The sequence below is a fragment of the Balaenoptera physalus genome (assembly GCF_965194825.1).
Source record: "Balaenoptera physalus genome assembly, chromosome: 9".
NCBI lineage: Eukaryota > Metazoa > Chordata > Mammalia > Artiodactyla > Balaenopteridae > Balaenoptera > Balaenoptera physalus.
Window position 1 is genome coordinate 19925603 of NC_138888.1, and position 25820 is coordinate 19951422.

At 40.8% G+C, this 25820-nt stretch overlaps 1 protein-coding gene across 1 annotated transcript; it reads right to left on the reverse strand.

Moving 5' to 3' along the window:
* Positions 1–13730: 13730 nt before the first annotated feature.
* On the reverse strand, positions 13731–25574 carry LOC309666895 (uncharacterized protein). Its single transcript, XM_082475033.1, has 3 exons — positions 19894–25574; positions 19351–19383; positions 13731–13774 (listed from the first exon to the last, which is right to left on the reverse strand). Exons 1-3 carry the CDS (start codon positions 20176–20178, stop codon positions 13739–13741), a joined length of 354 nt encoding a protein of 117 aa, XP_082331159.1. The 5' UTR covers positions 20179–25574; the 3' UTR covers positions 13731–13738.
* Between the last annotated feature and the right edge of the window lie 246 nt (positions 25575–25820).

The following is a 25820-nucleotide window of genomic DNA, read 5'->3' on the forward strand; positions in this document are numbered from 1 at the left end:
ATTGATCATCTACGACGAGTGCCTACTACAGTTTTAGCTCTAAATCACTGAAGTTACTTGAAGCTGGTAAAAAAATCACACAGTTTTTTGATAAAATTTCCAACCAGAAAGACTGATAAATTGGTATATAATCTTACGGCATGATTTAGATGTTGACATGGATTTTGTAGACGTTGATAAGCTATGGCCTGTGGCCCACATTCTGTCCTCCACCTGTCTTTGTAAACACACAGCCATGTCCTTTTACTTACGTACTGTCCATGGCTGCTTTTGTGCTACAGAGGCAGAGAGGTGAGTCTGTATGACTTGCAAAGCCTAAAATATTTGCTATCTGGCCCTTTACAGAAAAAGTTTGCCCAACCCTGTTTTAGAACATTGATCTGAATGTCCCTTGAACAACTGGAAAAATACCATCCAGTTTATTATACGAGTACTCTATGACTCATAAGTTTTGGGACATCTCTGATGATTTCAGTTCCTAGAAAAGTGTGAATTGCATCAGATGATTCTAAGTTGGTAGAATACACCCTGAACTGAAATGATTTACTGAGAGGAGAGCTACAATTGAAGCAAACTGTCCTTTCCAGATGAATTTCACTGCTGAATTTCCCTGTTGTCTTCTGGGATGATTTCCAAGGCTAAGGCCTATCTGTAGCATCGTGTACCTGTTGTACAAGTACTCGATGTGCACAGGAGCCCACCAAATGGATTTTAATGCTCCAGGAGTAGCCTTCAATTGCCTTTCAGACTTCAGGGTCTTGTGTTTCTCAGGGCTGTCTCCTTGCGACAATTGAATCAAGCCTCTTCCTCCTACTCCTCCTCTTCTTCCTTCTTTCAGTACAACAACGTAGATTGCAAAGCTTTATGAATTGCACATCTTAGGAGTTTGGGTTATGACCACAGAGAGTAGAGTAGATAATGTCTTCTTAAAGTAATGATTATGTAAATCAGTCTCAGATTAATCGTGGCGAAAGGATTTGCTTCTTATGAAATTGGGATCAACTAATTTACCTTCTTGATTTGGTGTTTACTTGTTAAAAGACCGTCTTTTTTAGGGAGAAAGTATCATTGGAAAGAGGGGCCGCCCCCAGACAAAATTATGAGAGTAAATTTCTTTGTCTTCCTTCTACCATCATTTAAAAAAAAACTTTCTCTTTCCTGGAAATGATTATCCTCTTTATTGACACTAATGATGTTGAAGATAACTGTAATAATTATTATAAATCATTTAACATTCTTACAATTTAATCTCCATCCATTATTTATTAGCTGTATATAGGCTTATGCTATCTTTAATTTTCACAATTCTATTATTTTTATAATAGAAACTGAGACTAAGAAAGCTAAGAGACTTGGTCTAGATCACATAGTCAAGAAATAGAAACTGGGATGAATCCTGGTTTCATTTTTTTTCCCAAATCCTCTGCCTCTGGTGTCTCTTGGCTTTCCAGGACCATCCACTCAATCCTGGTCTTTTTTGATATTTCCCATGGCTCTAGGCATTTCCTGTTTACCCTTCCTCTCTTGTTTCTCACCAAACCAGCCCCCAGATAGGTTGTTGACTGTCAGAAATAAGATAAATTAATTCACACTGGGACTGATTGGGACTAATTCATTTCTATATTCTACAAAGAGTTAGAGATGACCTCCTTTTTTCTTTTTGATGTGAGTTTTATATGATGGTTGAGCAATACCAATTTCTTTGTAGCTCAGATCCTGAACCCATTTCATTTACTTGATTTCTTTTTTTTTTTTAATTTAGGGAAGGCTCTTTTATTTATTTATTTATTTTTATATTTATTTTTGGCTGTGCTGGGTCTTCGTTTCTGTGTGAGGGCTTTCTCTAGTTGCGGCAAGCGGGGGCCACTCTTCATCGCGGTGCGCGGGCCTCTTCACTATCGCGGCCTCTCTTGTTGCGGAGCACAGGCTCCAGACGTGCAGGCTCAGTAGTTGTGGCTCACGGGCCCAGTTGCTCCGCGGCATGTGGGATCTTCCCAGACCAGGGCTCGAACCCGTGTCCCCTGCATTAGCAGGCAGATTCTCAAGCACTGCGCCACCAGGGAAGCCCTATTGATGACCTCCTTTTACCACACATTCTGCCTGCCTCTGGATTCTAAAAATGAAGACCACATCCCTGTCCTCAGGGAGCTCTTTGCTCACAGACATGTCTACTGGACAAATCATGACCCTATACTATCTCTCCTGTGTGGTATATCTATTTTAAGAGGGATAGAGTTGTAACGATGAAACTTTAGGCACCAGCCTGCCAGCCTCATAAAACCATAATAGAGGGGTGGGGTGAGGGGTCTAAGGTGCCCCAGGACCTGTAGGAACAGGACTTTGCTTCTGCCTAAGGCTGATCCTGTTAGAAAACAGTCCATTTTAGACTGTTACCATGCCTACAATATTAGTAATTTGGAACTTTCTCAAGTTTTATCTCTTAAATCTAAATTTTGTAAGGTAGCCTAATAAGTTATTTTTCTCCAACAATATTTAGAGTCACAATTTTGGCAAAGCAGGAGGTCAGGTGCCCCTTCAGTTGTGAGATTTAAATCTGTTTCCTGTTATCTTCTCTCCACTTCTTCCTGTAGCCCTATCATCGTGCTTGTAGTTTAGCCAGTGGCTCTGATGGGGTTCAGGACATGCTGTCTCAAGTATGATACCTTGGTATATGGACTGTCTTCAGCTGAAGAAGTTTGAGAAAATGGTAGAAGCAGGAAAGTTACTCTGACTTCCCCACCCCCTCCGTCTTCCGTGAAAGCAGGGGTAAATTTCCCACGCGAAAGGTACCCTCCCTGTATCCAGAGGAGGGAAGACATGGTTTTCACCAGCGATGGGGAAGCCATTCAAACAAACTTCATTAAACTAACCCTCAGTATCTTCCTCACCACTCACTACCCCCAGCCCAAACCCCTTTGCCTTGTCAAATCATCACAAATGTATTGTTCTGGTGTCTAAAAGGTATAAAAGCTTCCTGCTCTGGTCACTTCTTAGGTCTTTATTCTCTTGTGAAGACTTCCACATATATGTAAAAATGCAATAAATCTTGTATACTTTTCTTCTGTTAACCTATCTTTGTCAGTTTAATTTTCAGACCCAGCCAGGATCCCTAAGAGGGTTGAGGAAAATGTTGTTTTCCTTCCCTACAGCTCTAAGGAACTCCTGCCAGAAAATGGATGGAAAATTACCCTCAAAATATATCGTTTCTGAATTTAAAGATTCCGTGAAACACTGTTGTAATGATATGATGCTTGCATATTTAGAAACATCTTTTTTATATGTAGAGACATATGCACAGATAATCTATTAAGCTTGCTAAACTTTTATTTTCTGTTTTCATATGAATGTATCATATCACTGGAGATAGACTAGAACCAAGATATAACATGATGTTCTATGAGTGAAAGGCTGTCTGTCTTGCTTTTTTACATGACTATGTACAATATTTGCTAATATGTACCACCAGACTTTCTTAAATGATTGCTATGAACAAATTTAAATACAAACACTAAAAGTCTCAACAAAAATCACTGTAAATATTTCAAACATATTCAACTAGGGAATGGAAATCAGAGACATAAGTAGTTCTGTGTTATGGTTGCGTATACTTTTAAGGAGGGGAAAGTCAGATTTCTTCAGCAAACAGGTGACCATCATTCCAGGGAGATGATGATACTACCTGAGAAGGTGAACTGAGAACTTCAAGTTCTCAAGAGTTTTCCAGGAAGCCTTCATATAGCCTGAGGCCAAAGGCTGCTCTTGGGTAATGAAATGGGCTGACTCTCCTTTCCCGTACAGCAGGGGTCCCCAAACCCCAGGCCTGTTAGGAACCGGGCGGCACAACAGGAGGTGAGCGGCAGTGGGCTGGGGAGCGAGTGAAGCTTTATGTGCGCCCCCCCATGGCTCCCCATTGCTCTCATTACTACCTGAACCATCCCCCCTCACCCCTCCCCGCTCCGTGGAAAAATTGTCTTCCACGAAACCAGTCCCTGGTGCCAAAAATTTGGGGGACCACTGCTACCTTACATTTATAAGTGCTTCTCCTCCTCCTCTTGCAACCTCACTTCCCAGAGCTCTAAATACTTTCTGCCTTCTAAATACTCCCTTATTAACCCTAAAGCCATGGGGAACCCAGTAGGGGAATTTGGAAGGGCTACTCATTTTCTGAGCTCAGAAAATTCTATCACGTCAGGGTCAAGCTGCAAGTATCTCTGCTCATCAGAAACGAATTTGAACCTTCTGGCTTTGCACAAGGAAATACGAAAATAGTTGGTGATCACGCCTCCCCACCCGCCAGAAGAATTGAAGGGAATATTCTCCGATTTGTCGGTTGAAGATATTTCTGCAAGCATACAGTTCGAGGCATGGGGAATCTTGGCATGCTTTTGTATGTTTTATTTACAAGCATTATTTGTTAAAAAATATAGTGCTGGGACAAAGAAACTAATTTATAAAAATTTAAGTTTAAAAAAAATTTGTATTTGATAGAGTGACTTTAGTTGTGGAACACAAAGTGTAAGCAGATAAAAAAGTAATGGAATCCAGAAATAGATTATGTATGCATAGCACGCTGTGACTGCAAAAAAAAGGTTAATGTGTAACTTAATTAATTTCCTCCTTTGCTAGGCAGCACCTTTATTAGGTAAGTACAACAAATTAGAGTTGTTTACATAAGAAAGGTCAGGGAACTACTTATGGGAAAGCAAAAGAATAAATCCAGAAGGTGAGAGGGGAGAAAAAAGAAAGATGAGAGTGCCGAGCCAAGGTCAGGCCAGAGGAAGAGATTGAGCTATTGGCCTAGGGGCCCATGTGATACAGAAATACATAACATGTATGTATGCATTCCCTATATAGAAATACACACACACACACAACTTTCTGCGTGTGTGTGTGTGTGTGTGTGTGTTTTGAGAGACAAAGAAGAAGAAAAGGAATTTTAGAGATTTCATTTTTGGATTAAAAATTCAATGCCTTCATTTACTTTGAATTATTTTTTAATATTGGCCTGGGGTTTCTTTTTAAACTGCATTGACAGTGCTACAAAGTAGCTTAGTTTTATTAAGCTAAGCCGTATGAAATTGCTGATTTTTGTACGTCAAAGATGGTCAAATACTGTTGTTTTTCCTGGTTCATCCTATTTTATGGTCCACCTCACATATGGAGTTAGCTAGTTCACGCACAAAGACTGAGACTTAAATGCTCCAGGCAGAGGAAGCCTCATGCACGTAGGCTGCGAGGAGAGGAAAACGGGGCACCACCAGGGCCTCTGTCCTGTGGCTGGTAAGAGGTTACCCAGAAGGGCGAGCGGCAGATGAACAAATGCCAATGAAGCCAACATGGTGGCACCTAGCATGAGCTTTCTTCCAGACGCTGTGCCAAGCCCGGACAGAACAGCTCTCAGTACAACCTCACAAGGATCCTGTGAAGCAGGTGTTATTAGTTTTCAGTATTCTCATTATTGTTATTTTACCGATGAAGAACTGAGCCTGTGATGGTTAATTTTACGTGTCAACTGACTAGGCTATAGTGCTAAGTTGATGGGATTACCATATAAACTATTAGACTTTGAGTGAAGCATATTACCCTCCATCAGGTGGGTGGGCCTCATCAAATCAGTTGTAGGCCTTAAGAGAAAAGACTGAAATCTCCTGATGAGGAAGGAATTCTGCCTCCAGGCTGCCTTTAGACTTAAGGCTGCAACATTAACGCCTGCCAGAATTTCAGTTTCAGACTTGCCAGCCCTCACCATCACACGAGACATTTCCTTAAAATATCTCGTTCTCTCTGTCTTTCTATATATGATGTATATGTACACATCCTATTGGTTCTTTTTCTCTGGAGAACCCTAACTAGTATAGAGCTGATAAATTATAGAGCAGAGACAAGAACACAGGATTTCCTGGTTCCAAAGTCCATATTTTTAATCACTGCTTCATGCTATCCCCTTCTATTTCATTATAGAAGGTGTCATCCTGTGTTCGCATCATTTGTTAATGTGTTTGCATCCCCGTCTAAGCTATAAGCGCAAGAGGGCAAGAACTTTTTTTATTCCCAGCATTCAGCACAATGCCTGTCACATGGCATTGCTCAACACATATTTGTTTTAGATTGGGGACAAAATATTTATGGCTATGTGCTCAATAACCGTAAAGCACAATAAAAATATGAGATGTTTCTGTTACGAGGCAAACACATAATTCTTGTACAGTTATTTATAAGCAAATATAGAATGTATGCATCTAAAAGTCTGACTATGTGCATAAGCCAGTGTGAAAATTTAAGATGGTGTTATTACTTGATAAGCTTTTTTCAGCCTTTGCCAGCAAGCAGGGGTGAAGCAATATTTCCAGGATAAAAAAAAATATTGTATTTCTCTCCCTAACAGCTGAAGGAAGAAGTAGGAATCACAGACCCTCTTCCATACAGGGTAAAGTCAGCAGCCTTAAGCTCAGAAAGGCAACTAGGTTTGATGTCAAATGTTAGTTCTGATTGATTGGTGTTGGCTGCCTGCTGCACTTGAGAAGATTGTGAGACCACAGTCAGGTCCTCAGCACAGAGTGCCTTGATTAACAAGCAAGCTCCCACCTGGCCAAAGGATTGGGTGTGTGCAGCACAAGTGCCATTTTGTTCCCTGCCCTGATTTAAGCAATACAAGGCTAGCCCTCTTGGTGCTTTTGTGAATTAGCAAGGCTTGCTGTTGAGAAGGAGAAGAGGAATAATGGTTCAGTTTAAAAGGGAACCAAAATAAATTTCTTGAATCACAGGTAAAACATTCTCAGTGTCTAGGTGAAGATTAATCTCTTTAGCGCTGTCTTTAGCTTATAGCATATTCCATCATTTTTTTCCCTTTAATCACCAAAATCAGATAAAATCAATCAAATTAACCAACACTTTTAGGAACATGTTTGCTGGACCAGAAGAATTAGTCATCAGGGCCCATGTCCAAAGCCTATACCAGGATAGAAATATATACTATCGTTAGGGAGTATTTCAGTTTTCTCCTGTATTTCACCATAAACTGGACATTAATTTCATAGTGTTAAGCAGTTAATGGTTGCTTACTTTTACTCACATATTTATTAATATCTTTGCACACTGTTCTTTTTTGCACATCAAACCTTCCATCTGGAATGGCTGTTCTTCTGTTTGAAATATATAGATTCTTTAGAATTCACTTTAGTAGGGATATTTTGGTGGTAAACTCACTTAACTTTTTCTTTTGTCTGAAAATGTCTTTGTTTCCTGTTTGTTCTTTTTTATAAATTTACTTACTTATTTGTTTTTATTTTTGGCTGCATTGGGTCTTTGTTGCTGTGCGCGGGCTTTCTCTAGTTGCGGTGAACAGGGGCTACTCTTCGTTGTGGTGCACAGGCTCTAGGCGCATGGGCTCAGTAGTTGTGGCTTGCGGTCTCTAGAGCACAGGCTCAGTAGTTGTGGCTCACAGGCTTAGTTGCTCCACAGCATGTGGGATCTTCCCGGGCTAGGGATTGAACCCGTGTCCCCTGCATTGGCAGGCCGATTCTTAACCACTGCACCACCAGGGAAGCCCTCTATTTATTTTTGAAAGACAGTTTTTCATGGTTTGGAAATCCAGGTTGACAGTGATTTTCTGCTGTCTATTTTCTGCAGCCTGCTGGTTTCTGCTCTTTAAGATGTGAGGTCAGCAATCCATCCAGTCGTCATTCCTTTGCAGGTAATCTGCTCTTTCTTCTTGGAATCTTTTAAATATATTTTGCTTTTCTTTGTCATTCTTCAGTCTCAGTATTGTGTCTAAAATTGAATTTTAGCCTCTTGGATCTGAAGATCTTTTAATACTTCTTGAAAGTTCTCAGCCTTTTTACCTTCACATATTGTCTATTCTCAATTCTTTACCTTTTTCTGAATCTTTGAATAGGCATTATTAAAACTCTTGTCACTCTTTTCTCTCGATTTTTCATATTCTACACCTAATTTCTTCATAGTTACGTTCCAGTCCTCTGATTCTCTATGAAAGCTACAAATGCACATACCACTTCATGAGCTTTCTGTTGTACTGGACTTTGCAATGAATGAAAATAGGAGAATTCACATTAATTCTAGTTAACAGGCTCCTGGAGTCAGATTGGCTACCATTAGCTCTTACCTGTATATGACAGATCATGTCAGGGCAGGTGATGGAGAATATTGAAGTGGATGGTAAATGAGGTAGCAGCAGAGAAACAGGGCCATACGGCTTTGCAAAGTTTCTTAACACTATTATGCCACACATACACTCTCCCTCTGGGATGGAGGACCTGTGACCATAATTTTGTGCTAGGAAGGGGAGGCTGCTCGTCACAGGACACCACCTGGGGCAACTTATCCAGATGTAATTTTCCTTAGCAATTTTCCTATGCTTGGCTCTGTTACCATAATGGATAGGTTTCTGTCATCTGTTCCTTGGGAATATTTTGTAATATCAGTGTGAATAGTGTTAGGATTTATTTATTTATTTATTTGGCAACGAATTAAGAAGTGTGCCAATTCATTGTCAGTGAATTTGAAGAGGAAACTATTCCCTTGCTCTGAGCTCTTAGCTCACTTCCGCTTATGAATACCCTGTTCCAGTTACTTGAGTCCGGAGCCAACATCCGTCAGTAAAATTCTGACATGGAATTATATCACTGCAGATAAAATACCTTGTTTAAACCATAAAAACACTTTTAGGATTCTAATTCTTCAAAACAATGTCATATTGCTTTATACTATTCTGCAATGACAAGCAGCCTTGTACATTTTAAAGTGAAAATAAGGATGGCATTTGAAATAAAATTGCCTTTTGTCTTCTTTAAATCTAACAGATAATAACATCTAAAGAATTCAGCAGGGGAGGAAGAATCTTAGTGTCTATGGCTCATACACATGCACTTTCATCATTTCTTAGGGTCGTGACCTCTTGCTGTGTAATTTTGCCCAGAAGTTTTAAATGTTATTTTTGGAGCATTTTTGTGTACAATGGCAAGAGAGAATTAAAAGTAATATTTAGGGAGGTGCCAAATCAGGTACAGGTGTCTCCAGTCCTCAGTGTAGTTTATACAGTAAAAATTCTTAATATAATCTTACGGGGTATATTATTCAACCCACCATACAGGGGTTTGGATGAGAGATATTCTATCTGTTTAGATGAATCAGGGAAGGCTTCCTGAAGGGCACGCCATTGAATCAGTCTTTGAAGGATGAACACTAATGTGGACAAAACATATTTTCTTAACCAATAGAATTTTCCTCTAGGAAGAGCCTTGTTTTGTCTGATGGATACTGTGATAATTCTTTCTGGAGTGGGGACCAGAGACCACCAAGGTGCAGGCATAAATTATGTATCATGCTTTTGATTTACTGAGCATAGCAAGCAAAGTGAGTGTGAGCTGAATTTAGCTCTTAGGAAAATAAAGAGGATTTTTAAAGTCAGTAGAGGGCAAGAAGTGGAAGACAGATGAGGTGTCTCGGGGGGAGAGGATTTTAGGGGAGGAAGAAGGAAGTCAATGGGCAATCACATTGGGTTTTGTGTACGTGTTTCTACTATGTGAATCTTTCTCCTCTTTTCACAATATATTTGGTTAGATATCTACTTACTATTAACATATTTTAGAATTAGACCTATCAATGCCCTGCTTCAAGGCTGTTATGAATTAAGTAGAAAGGCTGTTGTTCACAGGTTCTTAATGGATAGGACTGTGAAGACAGTGAAGGGTAATACTTTTCTTATTTGGGCTCTTAATAGAAGTTAGAGAGCAGATGCTTGAGGCTGTATTTCCTCCTGAGTGCTTAAAGTACAAATAAACTGGTTTCTTGATTAAGAGTTCATTAAAATGTTATAGAGGGTGCATACAGAGTAAAGCTGGTGTGCCTTTGTGGAAATTGAGGAGTCTTGTGAAAGAGTTATGGGAATGGAGGACCATTTCAGCTCCATGTGGAGAGAGAAATAGAGTATGGTTTGATTGTAATATGGCGGAGTATAAGGAAAGTGGTAAGAGACAAGGCTGGAAAAATAATCTGGAGCCAAAGTATGAATGACCTTTCATGCATGAAAGACCTCAATGCCAGGATTAAGTAATTGGGTCTCATTTGTTAGGAAAACAAAAAAAGGAGAGTCATAGAATATTTCTTTTGGGGTGGTAATTTAGATTTATAAAATAAGTTTTTTTTATAACCTCTAAAAATAATGCATTTTTGTCATGTAAAGCCAAGAAATATAGAAAAAGCATAAAAAAGAAAATAGATGCTTTGGTAATCCTACCACCTATATTTTGTTGTATTCTTTCTGGAATTTTTTTGTGTGTATAGACACAGGTTTTAAAAGGTAAAAATGTCATTATGATGCACATACTGCTTTGTCAGCAGCTGCACTTTACTTATCATTGAAGACTGGATTAGAAACCTACCCTAAGTGAATAAATGTGGTTGCAATGAAGTGCTGGATTGTAGAGACCAGAGCCTGGATACTGGCAAAGCCCAGAAGAAGTCTCAAGAGAGGAAATGTCAGGGTCAGCACAGAGAAACTGGGAAAGACCAAGCAGAGCTGATGGGCATGCTGGAGGCCAAGACTGGGGCAGAGGAAGGCTTGGTGGATGATGATTTCCAGGTTTTCAATCTGAACCTATTGAAAAATTAACCAAAGTAGGGAATTAGGATGAGTTGTCAGTTTTGATAGAAAGTTGATAGGTTTGATTGGAGGTATGCATGGCTGTCAGCAAATCCGGGTGAAAATGTCCAGTAGAAACTGGAACAGTCAGGCGTGGTGACTAGGCCAGGGCACTGGAATAGGAACAGCGTCCTGAGTGCTTGCTCACGCATGGCTCATTTAAGTCCCCCAACCTTGCAAAGTAAAAATTATCATCGCCATTTCATAGATAAGTCTCAGCAAGATTAAATCATTAACCCACACAGCTACTAAATGGCAGAACTGAGAGTAAACACTGGCCAAACTCTTTCTGTTTTGCTAAGCAAAGAAGTGTTGAAGGGGCAGAATGAGTAGGGGAGATCATTAAAGGAAAAAGTGTACAACTATTAATATGAGTACATTTAAATACATATATATATAACCCCCCACACACATACACGTCTTCCTGTGTGTACGTGTGTGTGTGCATGTGTGTGTGTGTGTGTGTGTGTTGAATGTTTATTATGATAGAACACAGAGGCTAAGAACATATATCCCTACACTAAACAATGTTTGTACAATCATGGAGCTTACATTTTAGCTATGGAAACAATCATTAGACTACTAAGTATCCATTAATTACAATTGTGACGTGTGATGAAGAAGCATCAGAAGGAATTAATAATTAATAAGGGGATCTGGGGCTTCCCTGGTGGCGCAGTGGTTGAGAATCTGCCTGCCAATGCAGGGGACACAGGTTCGAGCCCTGGTCTGGGAAGATCCCACATGCCGCGGAGCAACTGGGCAACTACTGAGCCTGCGCGTCTGGAGCCTGTGCTCCGCAACAAGAGAGGCCGTGATAGTGAGAGGCCCGCGCACCGCGATGAAGAGTGGCCCCCACCTGCCGCAACTAGAGAAAGCCCTCGCACAGAAACGAAGACCCAACACAGCCAAGAATAAATTAATTAATTAATTAAAAAAAAAAAAATAAGGGGATCTGACCCAATCTTTTCGGCCAAGGAAAATTTCTCTGAAGAAGTGACATCCTTCAGATATAAGTTTAAATGAAAGAAAAGGGAGAGGAAGTTATACCAGGCAGAGTGCATATCTTGAGCAAATCTCTGAGGTGGGAGAGAGGCTGGCACAACAGAACTTCAGGATGATAAAGTGTAGAAATGGGGGAGGAAAATGGTGAGAGATTGGGTTGGAGCAACTAGCAGAGTCCAGTTCTGCAGGGCCCTGCAGGGCTCGTTTATTGTTTATTGTAATGGTAAGGAAGCCATTAAAGAGTATGGGAAGGGGAGTGACAAGTACATTTAAATTTGTTTACGTAAAAGACCTCTCTGGCTTGATGCAGAGAATAGATAATAATAACGTGAACTGCATTCACGCTTCTAATTCCGCATTCCCTCCTCAGTTGTAGAATAATAGGTCCTTGATTTTTACCACGTGACTACACCCCCTCCCACTAGATTGGGGGGAGGATATTTCCTCACCTGCTTGATCCGAGGCTGGCCGTGTGACTTGCTTTGGCCAATGGAATGTTAGCGTGTGTGCCTGGAGTAGAAGCTTTAGATGCGCAGGCGCGGTTATCTTGGCCTCTTGCCTCGACATCAGTCATGAGAAGAACGTGCTCGTGCAACCACTGGTCCCATAAAGACACATAGACAGAGCTGAACTAAGCCAGCCCACACCCCTCAAGTGAGAAAAACAAATGACTTGTGCCGTAAGCCACTGAGAGTTCACTGCAGCTTTTACTAACTCAGACAGGAAGGTATAAGAATGAAAGCAAAGAGACAAATTAGTGTTCTAGGTAATAGATAATGGTGCATTGGACTAAAATAATGGCAGTGTGGAGATGATAGAAGGAAATAGAAGGAATAGATTCCAGGGATATTTAGGCTTTAGAATTGGTAATATGGATGACTGATTGAACGCAAAACTAATGGAAAAGGAAACGTCAAAGATGGTGTTTCAACTGGAGGTTCTCGCAATATTGTTCAACTTTATGATCCTAAAGACCATTGAATATGCCCAGAGTTTTCAAGTGATGTATGTCATTTTATTTGTGACTATAGAGATTATTATTTTGGTGACAAAATTAAATAGTGACGGTCCCTTCCCCTGGGAGTCCACGGGGAGGATCCAGGCTGCTGTGTATTTACTACCATTCCTCGCGGAGAAAGCAGTACCAGCCCAGGTTTCAGAGGACCTGCTGCCAATGGGCTAAAAGCCTTCACTTTGACGTGATTGGTATCTAATGTCCTGTTAAGGTTTTGGGGTTGTTACAGGCATGCCAGCTGCTGCCGTTAAGAAGCACTAAATCTATCACTTTTACAAGGAAGCAAAAAAAAACCCCGATTTATTATATTTTAGTGCAGGATGCTTGTCAGGCTTTCTGCCTAAGGCACACTTTGTGCCTGAACTTGGATCCGCAGCTTTATAGCCTGTCCTTTCGCCACACAATTTCCTGATTAGTTCTGGATGATCCTAATGGTTGCTTATTTTGTTTTTCCCAAGGAAGCAATGAGACATTTTCTGTCCAATGTTAGTGAGCTGCAAACAGCATGATTTTTATTAAATTAGTGAGTAAATAAATGTTTGGCAGCCCAGTTGTTGAGATAATGGGGTTGTGAACTCCAGAAAAGTCACTAATCCAGGCAAAGACTGACTCATTCTTTCACTGTTCTCTCCTGGCAGCCAGAGGGGTTTAGGTGTCTGTAAGCAGCTCTCTTGCTGTGGCCTTTCTGATGGAGGTTAGGGAATCAGAAGCGCTGTGACTCATTTATCAGGCAGTTTGGACTGTTGGGTCTGATTTTCTGGGTTCTGCCCGCTGAATTTGCCTCTGTTAAATTTAAGTCCAGCTTAATGGTTTGTTGATCCTCTTCTTTCAACAGAGCCCAGCCACTATGGGATTACCAAAAACTTCACTTTTTGACATCAGGATTAGAAAGATTAATTAGAAGTTAATTCTTAAATGTGTCATAATCACTTGGAAAAGATGAGATATACAATACCCCATTTTGGCTCCCCATGTTCAATTTTCCTTTAAGATTTTCACTGCAGCAGCTAACAAATACTAAAATATACTAACTGATGGGTATTTCTGTCTTTTTCATTTCATAGTTCTTGGAAGTCTAGGGGAAATATGGCTGCCTATGGAGGAAGGACAGGACAAAGATCAATGTAGAAAGTGGTCTAGAAAATCCACAAGCCATGTAACCAATATAATCAACATCTCGCTGTTCAAGAGTTACCTGGGATATGTTTTTAGCATCCTCACTTCCCCCATGTCCTGAAAAAAAAGCTCCTTCTTTTATGTAAAACCAAATACAAAACAAATACTTTTTTTCTGCTTTTCACTTAACAAAGATACCATTTCAGCAGAAAGGTCAGGAGGTTTGGAACCAATAAACTTTGTGTTTGTCTAGTTCCGGCTTTGCCAAAAATTCATTGTATGGCCTTGGGCAAGTCACTTAACATTTCTGAGCTGCAGAGTCTTCATCCGGTAAATGAGAAGGTTTTCTTGGGTGACCTCCATGAAGATCATTTTAGGCAAAAGGCTATGTTCTTCATTCCATGGGTTGCAATTTACACGAGCCTGGATCTATTGTTTTCATATTAATATTTTTGCTTGTGTAGACAACTCTCAGAATTCACTAATCATTCTTTGACCTGATGGTAATTTGTTTTGATAATATTGATTACAATAAGTGCCATTCATTTTTCATGATTAAGAAGAAAGTGTGTCCTTTGCCTCCATTCTATTCATATTTTTTGAGGCTATATGTCTCATCCTTTTAATCTCATAAATCTAGGAATGAAAATTGCTAAGAAGTGCAAACACAACAAACAGAATAAAATACAAAGACAAAATCAAACACACAAACCAACAAAAAATAAAGGTTAATATCAGAGGCTAAAAAATCCAAAGCAAGATTTAGAGGAATCTAGCAAGGAACTGTGATTTAAATTACCCACAAAATGACATCAGGTGAAGATGATCTCACTGGTTTTGTGAAAGGTGTTTCATTTCCTGGCTATTTTGACCTTTCAGTAAAATCTCTTCACCTTAGCAGTTGACTTCATTATCTTCTTCACATACTGCTCACCTGTACGTTTCTTAAGATGCCCTTTATCTGGGTGTCCTGAAGGACATTTTAGACAGAACTGAAGATGACTTTCAGCAGCCTCCATCCAGGATATGTTCACCCATTTCTGTGAAGGAGTCCAGATGTACTACCCCGATTTATGCCACTTTGGCATATTGATTATTTTTCAGCTAAAGGCAATTGAGAAATAACAGACACAAGAAGAATTCATTGCCCTCTTCCTGTCTGCCTGAAAGTAGGTCATAAATTCCTTCCCGCCAACTATCTAGGATGAAGAAGAAACCCTTATCACTGGAGGTGGAGAGTCACACCAAGATTAGTCTGCGTAAACAAACCTTACTAAAATAATTATATTCCATTCATTTCCGCCATATATTTCCTAGTCACTTTCTCACAATTTATCATCCCTAGAAGCCCAAACCCCCTTCCTTTATCTAGTCATGTCTCCACAATTTATTGCCCTTTGTTAAAATAGTATATAAGCTCCCAAGTCTGTTTCTTTGGGTTTTCACTTTTCTGTGATACCCCTATGCACATAGAATTAAAAACATTAATAAAATTTGTATGCCTTTCCTACTGTTAATATGTATTTTGTCAATTCAATTCACAGGCCCCAGCCACTGAACTTGAAAATAGAGGAAAAGATTTTTTTCCTCCCCTACACCTGAAATCCATTTACTTTCTGGGAGAAGGCCAAGAGACCCTCTGCCAACAAGCCCTAACTGTGGCCTTTTAAAGAGGAAGAAGTGAATCTGTATAGCTGTAACGGCCAAGGGAAGTCAGGAAGGTGAAATGCAGTGATGCCAGATGGAATTTGGCTAGCAGAGAATCTTCGTGGTTGGTAAGAGGTCAGAACCTTTGGTAACTACATCCTTGTTACAATGTAGACTTTGACTTCTGACTGTTTTCCTTTAGGTTATGTTTTATGTTTGTAGTCTGAAAATGTTTTCCACTAATTGCAAATTTTTTTTTAAACATCTTTAGTGGAGTATGATTGCTTTACAATGTTGTGTTAGTTTCTGCTGTATAACAAAGTGAATCAGCTATATGCATACGTATATCCCCATATCCCCTCACTCTTGCATCTCCCTCCCACCCTCTCTATCCCACCCCTGTAGGTGGTCACAAAGCACCAAGCTGATCTCCCTGTGCTATGCAGCTGCTTCCCACTAGCTATCTATTTTACATTTGGTAGTGTATATATGTCCATGCCACTCTCTCACTTCGTCCCAGCTTACCCTTCCCCTCCCCGTGTCCTCAAGTCCATTCTCTATGTCTGCATCTTTATTCCTGCCCTGCCCCTAAGTTCATCAGAACAATTTTTGCCTCAGATTTCTTTGCAACAACTCTTGTTTTATTCAAGAAGCCTTAGTTTATTTACCACCATCTTTTTATATATAAAACTAAGTTTTTAAAGAAAAGTAAAGGTGTTTAAAAAGAGTCCAAAACATGGTGCAAATTACTTGTAAATGTACAGTATTTTGCCATGTAATTTTCTATGACTTTCAAGGGACAGAAACCAAGCAGAATGTGGTCTGAGTAGATTTTTGTGCACAATAATCTCCTCTAATATATCACACTTAGAGAAATTTATGTTAATTTGACCATTGCTTACCTTTGGAGGAGCTTTAGCATTTAATAGCCATCATTACAGCTGTATCCTTAATTCTGCTTCATTCATTTATTTAAAACATCTATTTAATACTTAAAATACGACAGGCACTGTGCCAGTGCTGAGAATACAAAGATGAAAATCCTGAGTTCTTGACTCACTTTGACTCCTTCAGTTGGCAAATATGGAGGCATTTGCTGAAAATTAGGTCAAGTGCCTATAAAATCTCTAATTTTTACTACATGAATTGCATAGCTTGTTTTCATGCAAATATGGTCCTAGAAAATTTTGGCTTAATGAATAAAAATAGCCCAAAGTATTTTCATTTATTGGAATAGCTTACCATTAAAGACTGATTCCAAGAAAGAAGAGCAAATACATATATATGAATATATATATTCAATATTTCAATATCTAGGAATATATTAATTCCTAAATATAGTTTTAAATTATTTTTAGTTCTTCACAAAACTGTTTTCATACATGCTTAATTTCTTGGTCACAAGAAACTGGTCACGTACCTTTAAATTAGAAAAAATTTGAGCGTGCGTGTGTGCACGCGTGCATACGTGTGTTTACGAGTGTTGCATCCTCACATATAGTCAAAGTGGCTTCCAGTTCTGTCTTTTATAGACCAAAATTTATATTTGGCTTTGAATTGCTTATTTTTATTTTGTGATAGATCAGAAATAAGAACAGACTTGGCATAATTATAGTTATTCTAAAATTTAATACATTCTTTTAAGTGGAAATTGAAAATAATTTCTAATATATATGCCTGCTTTTTAAATTATCCAAATTTCTAAGTGATTTTAGGATTCTGCATTCACCATACACTTACTTTTTAATCTTACTTTGTACATTTTTTAAAGCCTCAGGATGTGGGTATAGGGGATTTCTAACAACCTAAACATTTAGCTAGATGTTAAGAGATCTTATGAAAGGGTGAATGTTTTCATACTATTTTTTTTTTCATGTTTCTTTCCTTCCTCTCTTGTATAAAGTTTGGGTTATACAATGTGTGCCTATTACCTAAAAGACAAATTTCCTTAAAAAGAAAAACATTTTATTCTTTACTCACCATTCAGTTCAGATCAAACTTGACCAGAGATCCTTGCTTTGGTTCAGAGCTGAAAATATGCACTTTTATGATCTCTCCCTACTATATGATTCTCACATGGGTATGAGAATCCCTGGTGTCATGAAAGAAAATCTCTGGGGGTCGATTTTTTTGAATTACAAATTCATTCCAGGTAAAAGGAGAAGGGAGATAGGTAGCGCTGAGAATAAAGCAAAGACATATCCTTCTGAAGCAAGTGTGGGGCTTTTCTGACCCTCAGAGACTTAAGTAAGTTTGTCTGAACCCCAGCTTGAGTGTCTGAGAATTTAGAGCCCTTCTCACCATGTCAGTAACTTCTGACATATTTTTTTCCCTTGTTGTTTCCTCTGGACTTTTTTCCATTAGTGTTTTAAGATATAGTGTATTAATAGAAAAGTTGAGATACAGTAAGGTCAACAGGTCAGGAGATAGTTGCCATGGCAAAGATATTTACTCCCATTTCCCAAGAGGAGGAGTCATGCCCAGCCATGGAGATGGCTTGGGGAATTATCAAGGTCAGCATGAAGCCGAGGGAAGGCGGGGAGTTGGTGGGAAGACGGATGTGAGCAGGGGCCTTTACTGGGGTTTCACAGGAAACAACAGGCGAGGGAGGGTAAGCAGGCTTAGGATTGGCTAGTTTGAAAAATTGCAGCAGGCTCTGGGGGTTAGGAACTGTTCTTAGTCGTCTGGTAACTGGCATTGGGGTGAGAGAGCAGATGGGCAGTGGCCCAGAGTACGAGAGCCCCACAAAGGAGGTGGCTGGTGGTGTGGACTCCGGACTGGTGGGTTTGCATTTGAAAAGCCCACTCCTGGGTGAGTTGCTGACTGTCTCCAGGAACGGGCTAACTCCGGGAGGGCCCGCAAGACCCCAGATGTCAAAGCATCAGAATACCGAAAACAAAAGGACAAACAACTAGGTCCAACTCCCTATCTTGGTTCTTCCCCTTAAAGACCTGAGCCAGAAGTATAGCCCTTTTATCAGTTCCCACAAAAGTTCTCATCACACCAAGAATTTTGTTAGTTTAGTCTTTAAAGCGTGAAAGGGAAGTTACAAGGAGTTATAAACAACTGTCTTTTTCTAGCTCCTTCTTTCCTGTCCAGTGCAAACAACAATTTCCCCCTCCTTCCCTCCGGTAGGGCAAATCCTTACATTTAGGCCCTCCAAGGTCTTAGTTTCTACTACAACCAGGGGTTTCAAATAATTTTCTGAGCATTGGTAGATCACTTCTCCTTATGATAAATGCTTCTGTCGACTGCTAAGAAAATAAAAATTCCTTATCTCATACTGATAACATCAAAACATATATAAACATCACACTGATAAGATGGTTGGAGGAGAACCGAAAGTAACAAAAGCAAGAAGTGGCTTTAACCGTGAAACTGAAGTGAAGGTGCAGAATGAGGCAGTGTTGACTTCTAGTGACAGTTTTGGCAGCAGTGTTGATAAACCTGCCATGACTTTGCTCCCAGAGGCAGGATGTGGTCTGTGAGCTTATGTAGACGGAATTTATTGTATGTGCTTATATTATTATAATGCAATTTGTGTTACCGTTTTGGGGGAATCAAGGACGGTTTGCTAGACAGCACGGGAAAGGGCTCCTGGGCATACAAACCCTGCCTGGTGTGTAGCTGTTTCTATAACTGCGTACAACTTGTGCCCTTGGTTATTCTGGGCCAAGCGAAAACCAGAAAACAACCTATGAGTATCTTTATGAGTATAAAGTATCTCTGTGAGTATAAATATCTGCCCACATAAGGCACATGTGATGGTTAATTTTATGTGTAAACTTGACTGGGCTGTAGGATATCCAGATAGCTGGTAAAACATTATTTCTGGGTGTGTCTGTGAAGGTGTTTCTAGAAGAGATTTAGCATTTGACTTGGTAGACTGAATAAAGATCACACTCACGTGTGAGATGGCATCATCCGTTCCTCTGAGGGCCTGGAGAAAACAAAAAGGCAGAGGGGCAAATTTGCTCTCCGAGCTGGGACAACCAGTGATCCTGGGATTCTCAGTCTTTTGGACTCAAACTGACTTACACCCCCAGCTTTCCTAGTTCCCTGTTGGTTATGTTTCTCTGGAGAACCCTGAGTAATACTTGAGTAACTGGGAGCAAGCGTTCCTGATCCGTGGAATAAAAGCTGTGCGGTTTGTTTGCTGTGTTCCCTTGGACCTGACTGAGGCTCACAATCTCCTCATTTGTGAAATGGAAATAACGCCTGGATCACATGACTGCATGAATTACTCCAAAGAATGTATTTAAAAGTGTTTAGCCTCAAGTTTAGTGCTGTTGGTGGTTACCATTCTCTGGCTAAATTAATCTCAAGTACAATTACAACCTAAATCTCAGCGTAATCAACACTTTCATGTGTCTGAAACTGATTGATGGGCACAATATTTGTTACAACGTTCAGACATTCTAGAGACAAAAGAAATTGGACAGAGATTTACTTCTGAAATACATGTTGGCTCGTCTTCCTGCCAGCTGCAAGTGTTTTGAGCCGAACTGGAGGGGTAATCAAGCCTGACGGTACGAGATACTCCTCTCCATGGCGCCAGGGCTGCTGACTGTGGTTCAGGCTTCATCATCGTCAGATAAGTGGTGCTTCGAGGAGCTGGAGAGGGAGAGGCTGCAGAGTGGGCCACAAAGAGCTCTTGATGAAGAGCTGTGAGTACTCTCTGATTTGCATTCAAAGAAATCAAGAATTTACTGCCAAGGCATCTTGATTTTGCCATAGCTGCTTCCTTCTTATTTCCCAGTTATTATTATACATGTATTAAGCTCTCACGGTGCACGGCACAAAGCAAGTAAAGAAAGCCCTGTCGTAGGGCAGCTTCTGCTTTATCTTTTAAACCAAAGTTTAGGGTTACCCACCAATAGAATAGCATGGTAAATGAAGCAGCTAATAGGATACTCCTGGACCTTTTCCTAGTTATTCTGCGATATCAAAACAAGTTATGTTTAATGACTAATATTATCAGTATATCTGTGGCTAACCACTACCGTCAGGATGTGGGACAGACTGGGAAGCAGAGAATTAAATAAGCCCCATAATCCACTTTCTGTTGGTTCTGAGAGACTGAATATACAAACAGACAATGGCCAGACCACAGACAAAAGCAGAACTTCGACCCACAACCTGAAGCAACCTGCCCAGGAAACCAACCCCTTATCAACAATAAGCAGTGCAGGGACTTCCCTGGTGGCGCAGTGGTTAAGAATCCGCCTGCCAATGCGGGGGACACAAGTTTGATCCCTGATCCGGGAAGATCCCACATGCCGCGGAGCAACTAAACCCGTGCGCCACAACTACTGAGCCCGCACGCCACAGCTACTGAAGCCCCTGCGCCTAAAGCCTGTGCTCTGCAACGAAGAGTAGCCCCCGCTTGCTGCAGCTAGAGAAAGCCCACGTGCAGCAATGAAGACCAACACAGCTATTAATTAATTAATTAATTAACTAATTAATTAAAAATAAGCAGTGCAGGAGGAACACGGCCTGCAGTAAGTCACACTTGAAGGAAGCCAGATTTCTAGCTCTAGTGACAAGACACAAAGCTAAACAATAACTTCTGTAACAATCAGCCCCAAATGGCCAGGACATGATTAATAATTGACAGCTTCCCGGGCTTCTCTGGTGGTGCAGTGGTTGGGAATGCATCTGCCGGTGCAGAGGACATGGGTTTGAGCCCTGGTCTGGGAGGATCCCACATGCTGCGGAGCAACTGGGCCCCTGGGCCACAGCTACTGAGCTTGCGCTCTAGAACCCACAAGCCACAACTACTGAGGCTGTGCTCTGGAGCTGGCAAGCCGCAACTACTGAAGCCCACGCACCTAGAGCCTGTGCTCCGCGGCGGGAGAAGCCACCGCAATGAGAAGCCCACACACCGCAACGAAGAGTAGCCCCCGCTCACCACAAGGAGACCCACACAGCAACGAGGACCCAACGCAGCCAAAAATAAATGAATAAAATAAATATATTTAAAAAAATAAAATAAAATAATTGACAGCTTCCCTAATTTTTGCTCCCATGTTCAACTTAGGACCAACCAGAGAAAGCTAAATATGTACCTCTAACCAATCAGAGAGCACTTCTGCTTATCCCACCCACGGCTTCTCTGTGCCAACATCCTCCAATCTGGGTACGCTTGAAGTCTTCCCTTTTTTTCACTCTGAAGTTTTCCCACTCCTCTGCCTGCCTTTGAGTGTCTACCAAGTGATGATGGCTGATACCCTTGCTGTAGCAAGTTCAGAATTGCCTTTGCTTTCCTCATTTGGTTGGTCTTCATTCACTTCCATAGTTCTAAGGGCAAGAGGGCTGAGGATGGATGGTTCCATACAAATACTTCTCCTCCACCACCCCCAGGGGAGAACTCAGTGACCTCCAAGACTGGCCAATGGCATCTGCATCCTAAGTGGACTGCCCAGTGTGTTTGTGTGCAAGTGGGTGAACACAGAGACCTGAATGTGTGCGGGCAACCAAAGCTCATATCTTATCAATGAACCTGAGAGACTGGGTATAGAAATGGCAAAACAAAACAGCACAGCCCCTCCAGGACTCTGAGAGGATTAAGTTGGAAAGTCAATAGCTTGCAAAGAACCACAAAATACAAACTGAGCAGTACTTTCAAGTGTTCAATGTACTGCTGTGAAATCTCAAAACACTACTGACTATAGCAATTTTATGACAATATTTTTCTAACTTTTAAACTGTTTTTGACATAGCCTTGAAATTCATTTAAAAGGATTTTCCCCCTACCTTAAACACATCAAAGCAGGGCTTCAGGCAGAGGGATAACTCAGGGAGTTTCAGTACTATGAAAGTCAATTTGGAAAAGGTAAACTCACAAAGTAAAAGTGCAGTTACAAAAGCATCATTGGAAGAAACAAAACCCAATAGAAGTTACTAATAACAGAGCATTTTCACTCAGTTTCACTTACCAAAAATAACTGTAGACACAACACAATTGTGATTAAGACCTTTTACCTGTAGAATGGATCTTCCTTACCTCACTAATTTTCAGTGCTAATTGAGCTGTATTTCTTCAGTTACTTGATTGCTTCTTATTTGTGTGTTATTAGCTACAAGGGTCATTGCTGCAGTGCTGGGAGCCCCCACTGGGGCTTTAGAAATCTGGAGGCTCCTACTTACCCCCTTAGGTTGGTAGTTCTTAACCGTGGCAGTTCATTATAACCAGCCCACCTCAGACCAATTAAATCATAACCTCTCAGTATATTTTCAAAAAGAGCTCCCCAGTGATTCTAATGGGAACAGAGTTGAAAAAACACTCTCCTTGAAGAAGCAAGATTTCCTTGACAGTAAGTGTCACCTTGAATTGTATTCACTTTGTTTGAGGGTTGTCAAAATTTAATAAAGCAACTTTTACCTTGTCCGTTTTAAAGTGATCATATCACAGAGTTACAAACCGGAGTATCTGGAACCTTGCCTGGTTTTTTTCAATACTGTGGGTCCCAGGACCCAAGGGGGTGGTGGTGGGGTCACCTGACTTGGAATTATAGGATGTGGAAGGCAGATTCATGGATTACTTCTCTGTTGCTTCAGTTTTCAATATGAAAATGATCAGCCTCATATAGGAGGCAAAGAGTTGATGAGTGATCATATGCCAAGTTGGTTGTCTGAATGGCCAGTGAGGACACAGTATCTCATGCTGGCTCTGTAAGACAGTCCAGTGTTCTTTCACCATTGCCAGAGACCACCCAAAGGACACGGGACCTACAGATGTGGTGGCACCTTTGCATTGATGAATTAGAGAAAGCCTTAGGAAACTGATTTAGAGACCTGGGTTCTGCACTTATTGGGCCTCTGAGGTCTCAGATTTGGATGCAGAGATATCACCAAGTGACTCTTCATGAGGGACTCAGATTTTTAGAATTCACGAGATCACAAATAGAGTAAAGATCACCTTCAGAATAGAATAAATCAGAACAGTGTGACTAGACTGTCTAAAACCTTCAGTACCTGGGCAATTAGGGGAGGAAAGCTAGAGTGCCAGCTCCTTCACCAATCCTCTCCTAAGGTGGCAGGGGATCTGGCCTTTGAGCTCCCATTGCCTGGAACTTTCCTTGAACAGACACATTTGGTGACAGCATTTGAAGCCTCCTGAGAAGTGAATATTTAGAAAGGGCTCTGCATTCCTGATTTACTTAGAATATATTTTTGTAGAAATGACTGCTTTAGATCGTCTCTTAATTTCTCCCACCCCCTTTAACTGTCGGAGCTTCGTCCTCTATTAAATGGGTATGGTTTTCCTTAGCATTTGGAAAGATATAAAATATGCTTATTGTTCTTGAACTTCTCATTAGTCTAGGAAAAAAGAGTTTCGACAACTAGCTGCTGGACAATCATCGACAGGAAGACACTGGAACTCACCAAAAACGATACCCCACATCCAAAGACAAAGGAGAAACCACAGTGAGATTGTACGAGGGGCGCAGTCACAATAAAATCAAATCCCATGACTTCTGGGTGGGTGACTCACAACCTGGAGAACAATTATACCACAGAAGTCCACCCACTGGAGTGGAGGTTCTGAGCCCCACATCAGGCTTCCCAACCTGGGAATCCGGAAACAGGAGGAGGAATTCCTAGAGAATCAGACTTTGAAGGCTAACGGGATTTGATTGCAGGACTTCCACAGGACTGGGGGAAACAGAGACTCGAATCTTGGAGGGCACACACAAAGTAGTGTGTGCATTGGGACCCAGGGGAAGGAGCAGTGACACCATAGGAGACTGAACCAGACCTACCTGCTAGTGTTGGAGGGACTCCTGCAGAGGTGGTGGGTGGCTGTGGCTCACTGTGAGGACAAGGACACTGGCAGCAGAAGTTCTGGGAAGTACTCATCAGCGTGAAACCCACCAAAGAGCCCAGGTAGGCTCCAGTGTTGGGTTGCCTCAGGCCAAACAACCAACAGGGAGGGAACCCAGCCCCACCCATCAGCAGACAAATGGATTAAAGTTTTACTGAGCTCTGCCCACCAAAGCAACAGCCAGCTCTACCCACCACCAGTCCCTCCCATCAGGAAACATGCACAAGCCACTTAGGTAGCCTCATCCACCAGAGGGCAGACAGCAGAAGCAAGAAGAACTACAATCCTGCAGCCTGTGGAATAAAAACCACATTCACAGAAAGATAGGCAAGATGAAAAGGCAGAGGGCTATATACCAGATGAAGGAACAAGATAAAACCCCAGAAAAACAACTAAATGAAGTGGAGATAGGCAACCTTCCAGAAAAAGAATTCAGAATAATGATAGTGAAGATGAACCAGGACCTCGGGGAAAAAAATTGAGGCAAAGATCAAGAAGATGCAAGAAATGTTTAACAAAGATCTAAAAGAATTAAAGAACAAACAAACAGAGATGAACAACACAATAACTGAAATGAAAACTACACTAGAAGGAATCAATAGCAGAATAACTGAGGCAGAGGAACGGATAAGTGACCTGGAAGACAGAATGGTGGAATTCACTGCTGTGGAACAGAATAAAGAACAAAGAATGAAAAGAAATGAAGACCGCCTAAGAGACCTCTGGGACAACATTAAACGCAACAACATTCTCATTATAGGGGTCCCAGAAGGAGAAGAGAGAGAGAAAGGATGCAAGAAAATATTTGAAGAGATTATAGTCAAAAACTTCCCTAACATGGGAAAGGAAATAGCCACCCAAGTCCAAGAAGTGCAGAGAGTCCCATACAGGATAAACCCACGGAGAAACATGTCGAGACACATAGTAATCAAATTGGCAAAAATTAAAGACAAAAATTATTGAAAGCAGCAAGGGAAAAATGACAAATAACATACAAGGGAACTCCCATAAGGTTAACAGCTGATTTCTCAGCAGAAACTCTACAAGCCAGAAGGGAGTGGCATGATATACTTAAAGTGATGAAAGGGAAGAACCTACAACCAAAATTACTCTACCCGGCAAGGATCTCGTTCAGATTTGATGGAGAAATCAAAAGCTTTACAGACAAGCAAAAGCTAAGAGAATTCATCACCACAAAACCAGCTCTACAACAAATGCTAAAGGAACTTCTCTAAGTGGGAAACACAAGAGAAGAAAAGGACCTACAAAAACAAACCCAAAACAATTAACAAAATGGTCACAGGAATATACATATCGATAATTACCTTAAGCGTGAATGGATTAAATGCTCCAAACAAAAGACACAGGCTTGCTGAATGGATACAAAAACAAGACCCACATATATGCTGTCTACAAGAGACCCACTTCAGACCTAGGGACACATACAGACTGAAAGTGGGGGGATGGAAAAAGATATTCCATGCAAATGGAAATCAAAAGAAAGCTGGAGTAGCAATACTCATATCAGATAAAATAGACTTTAAAGTAAA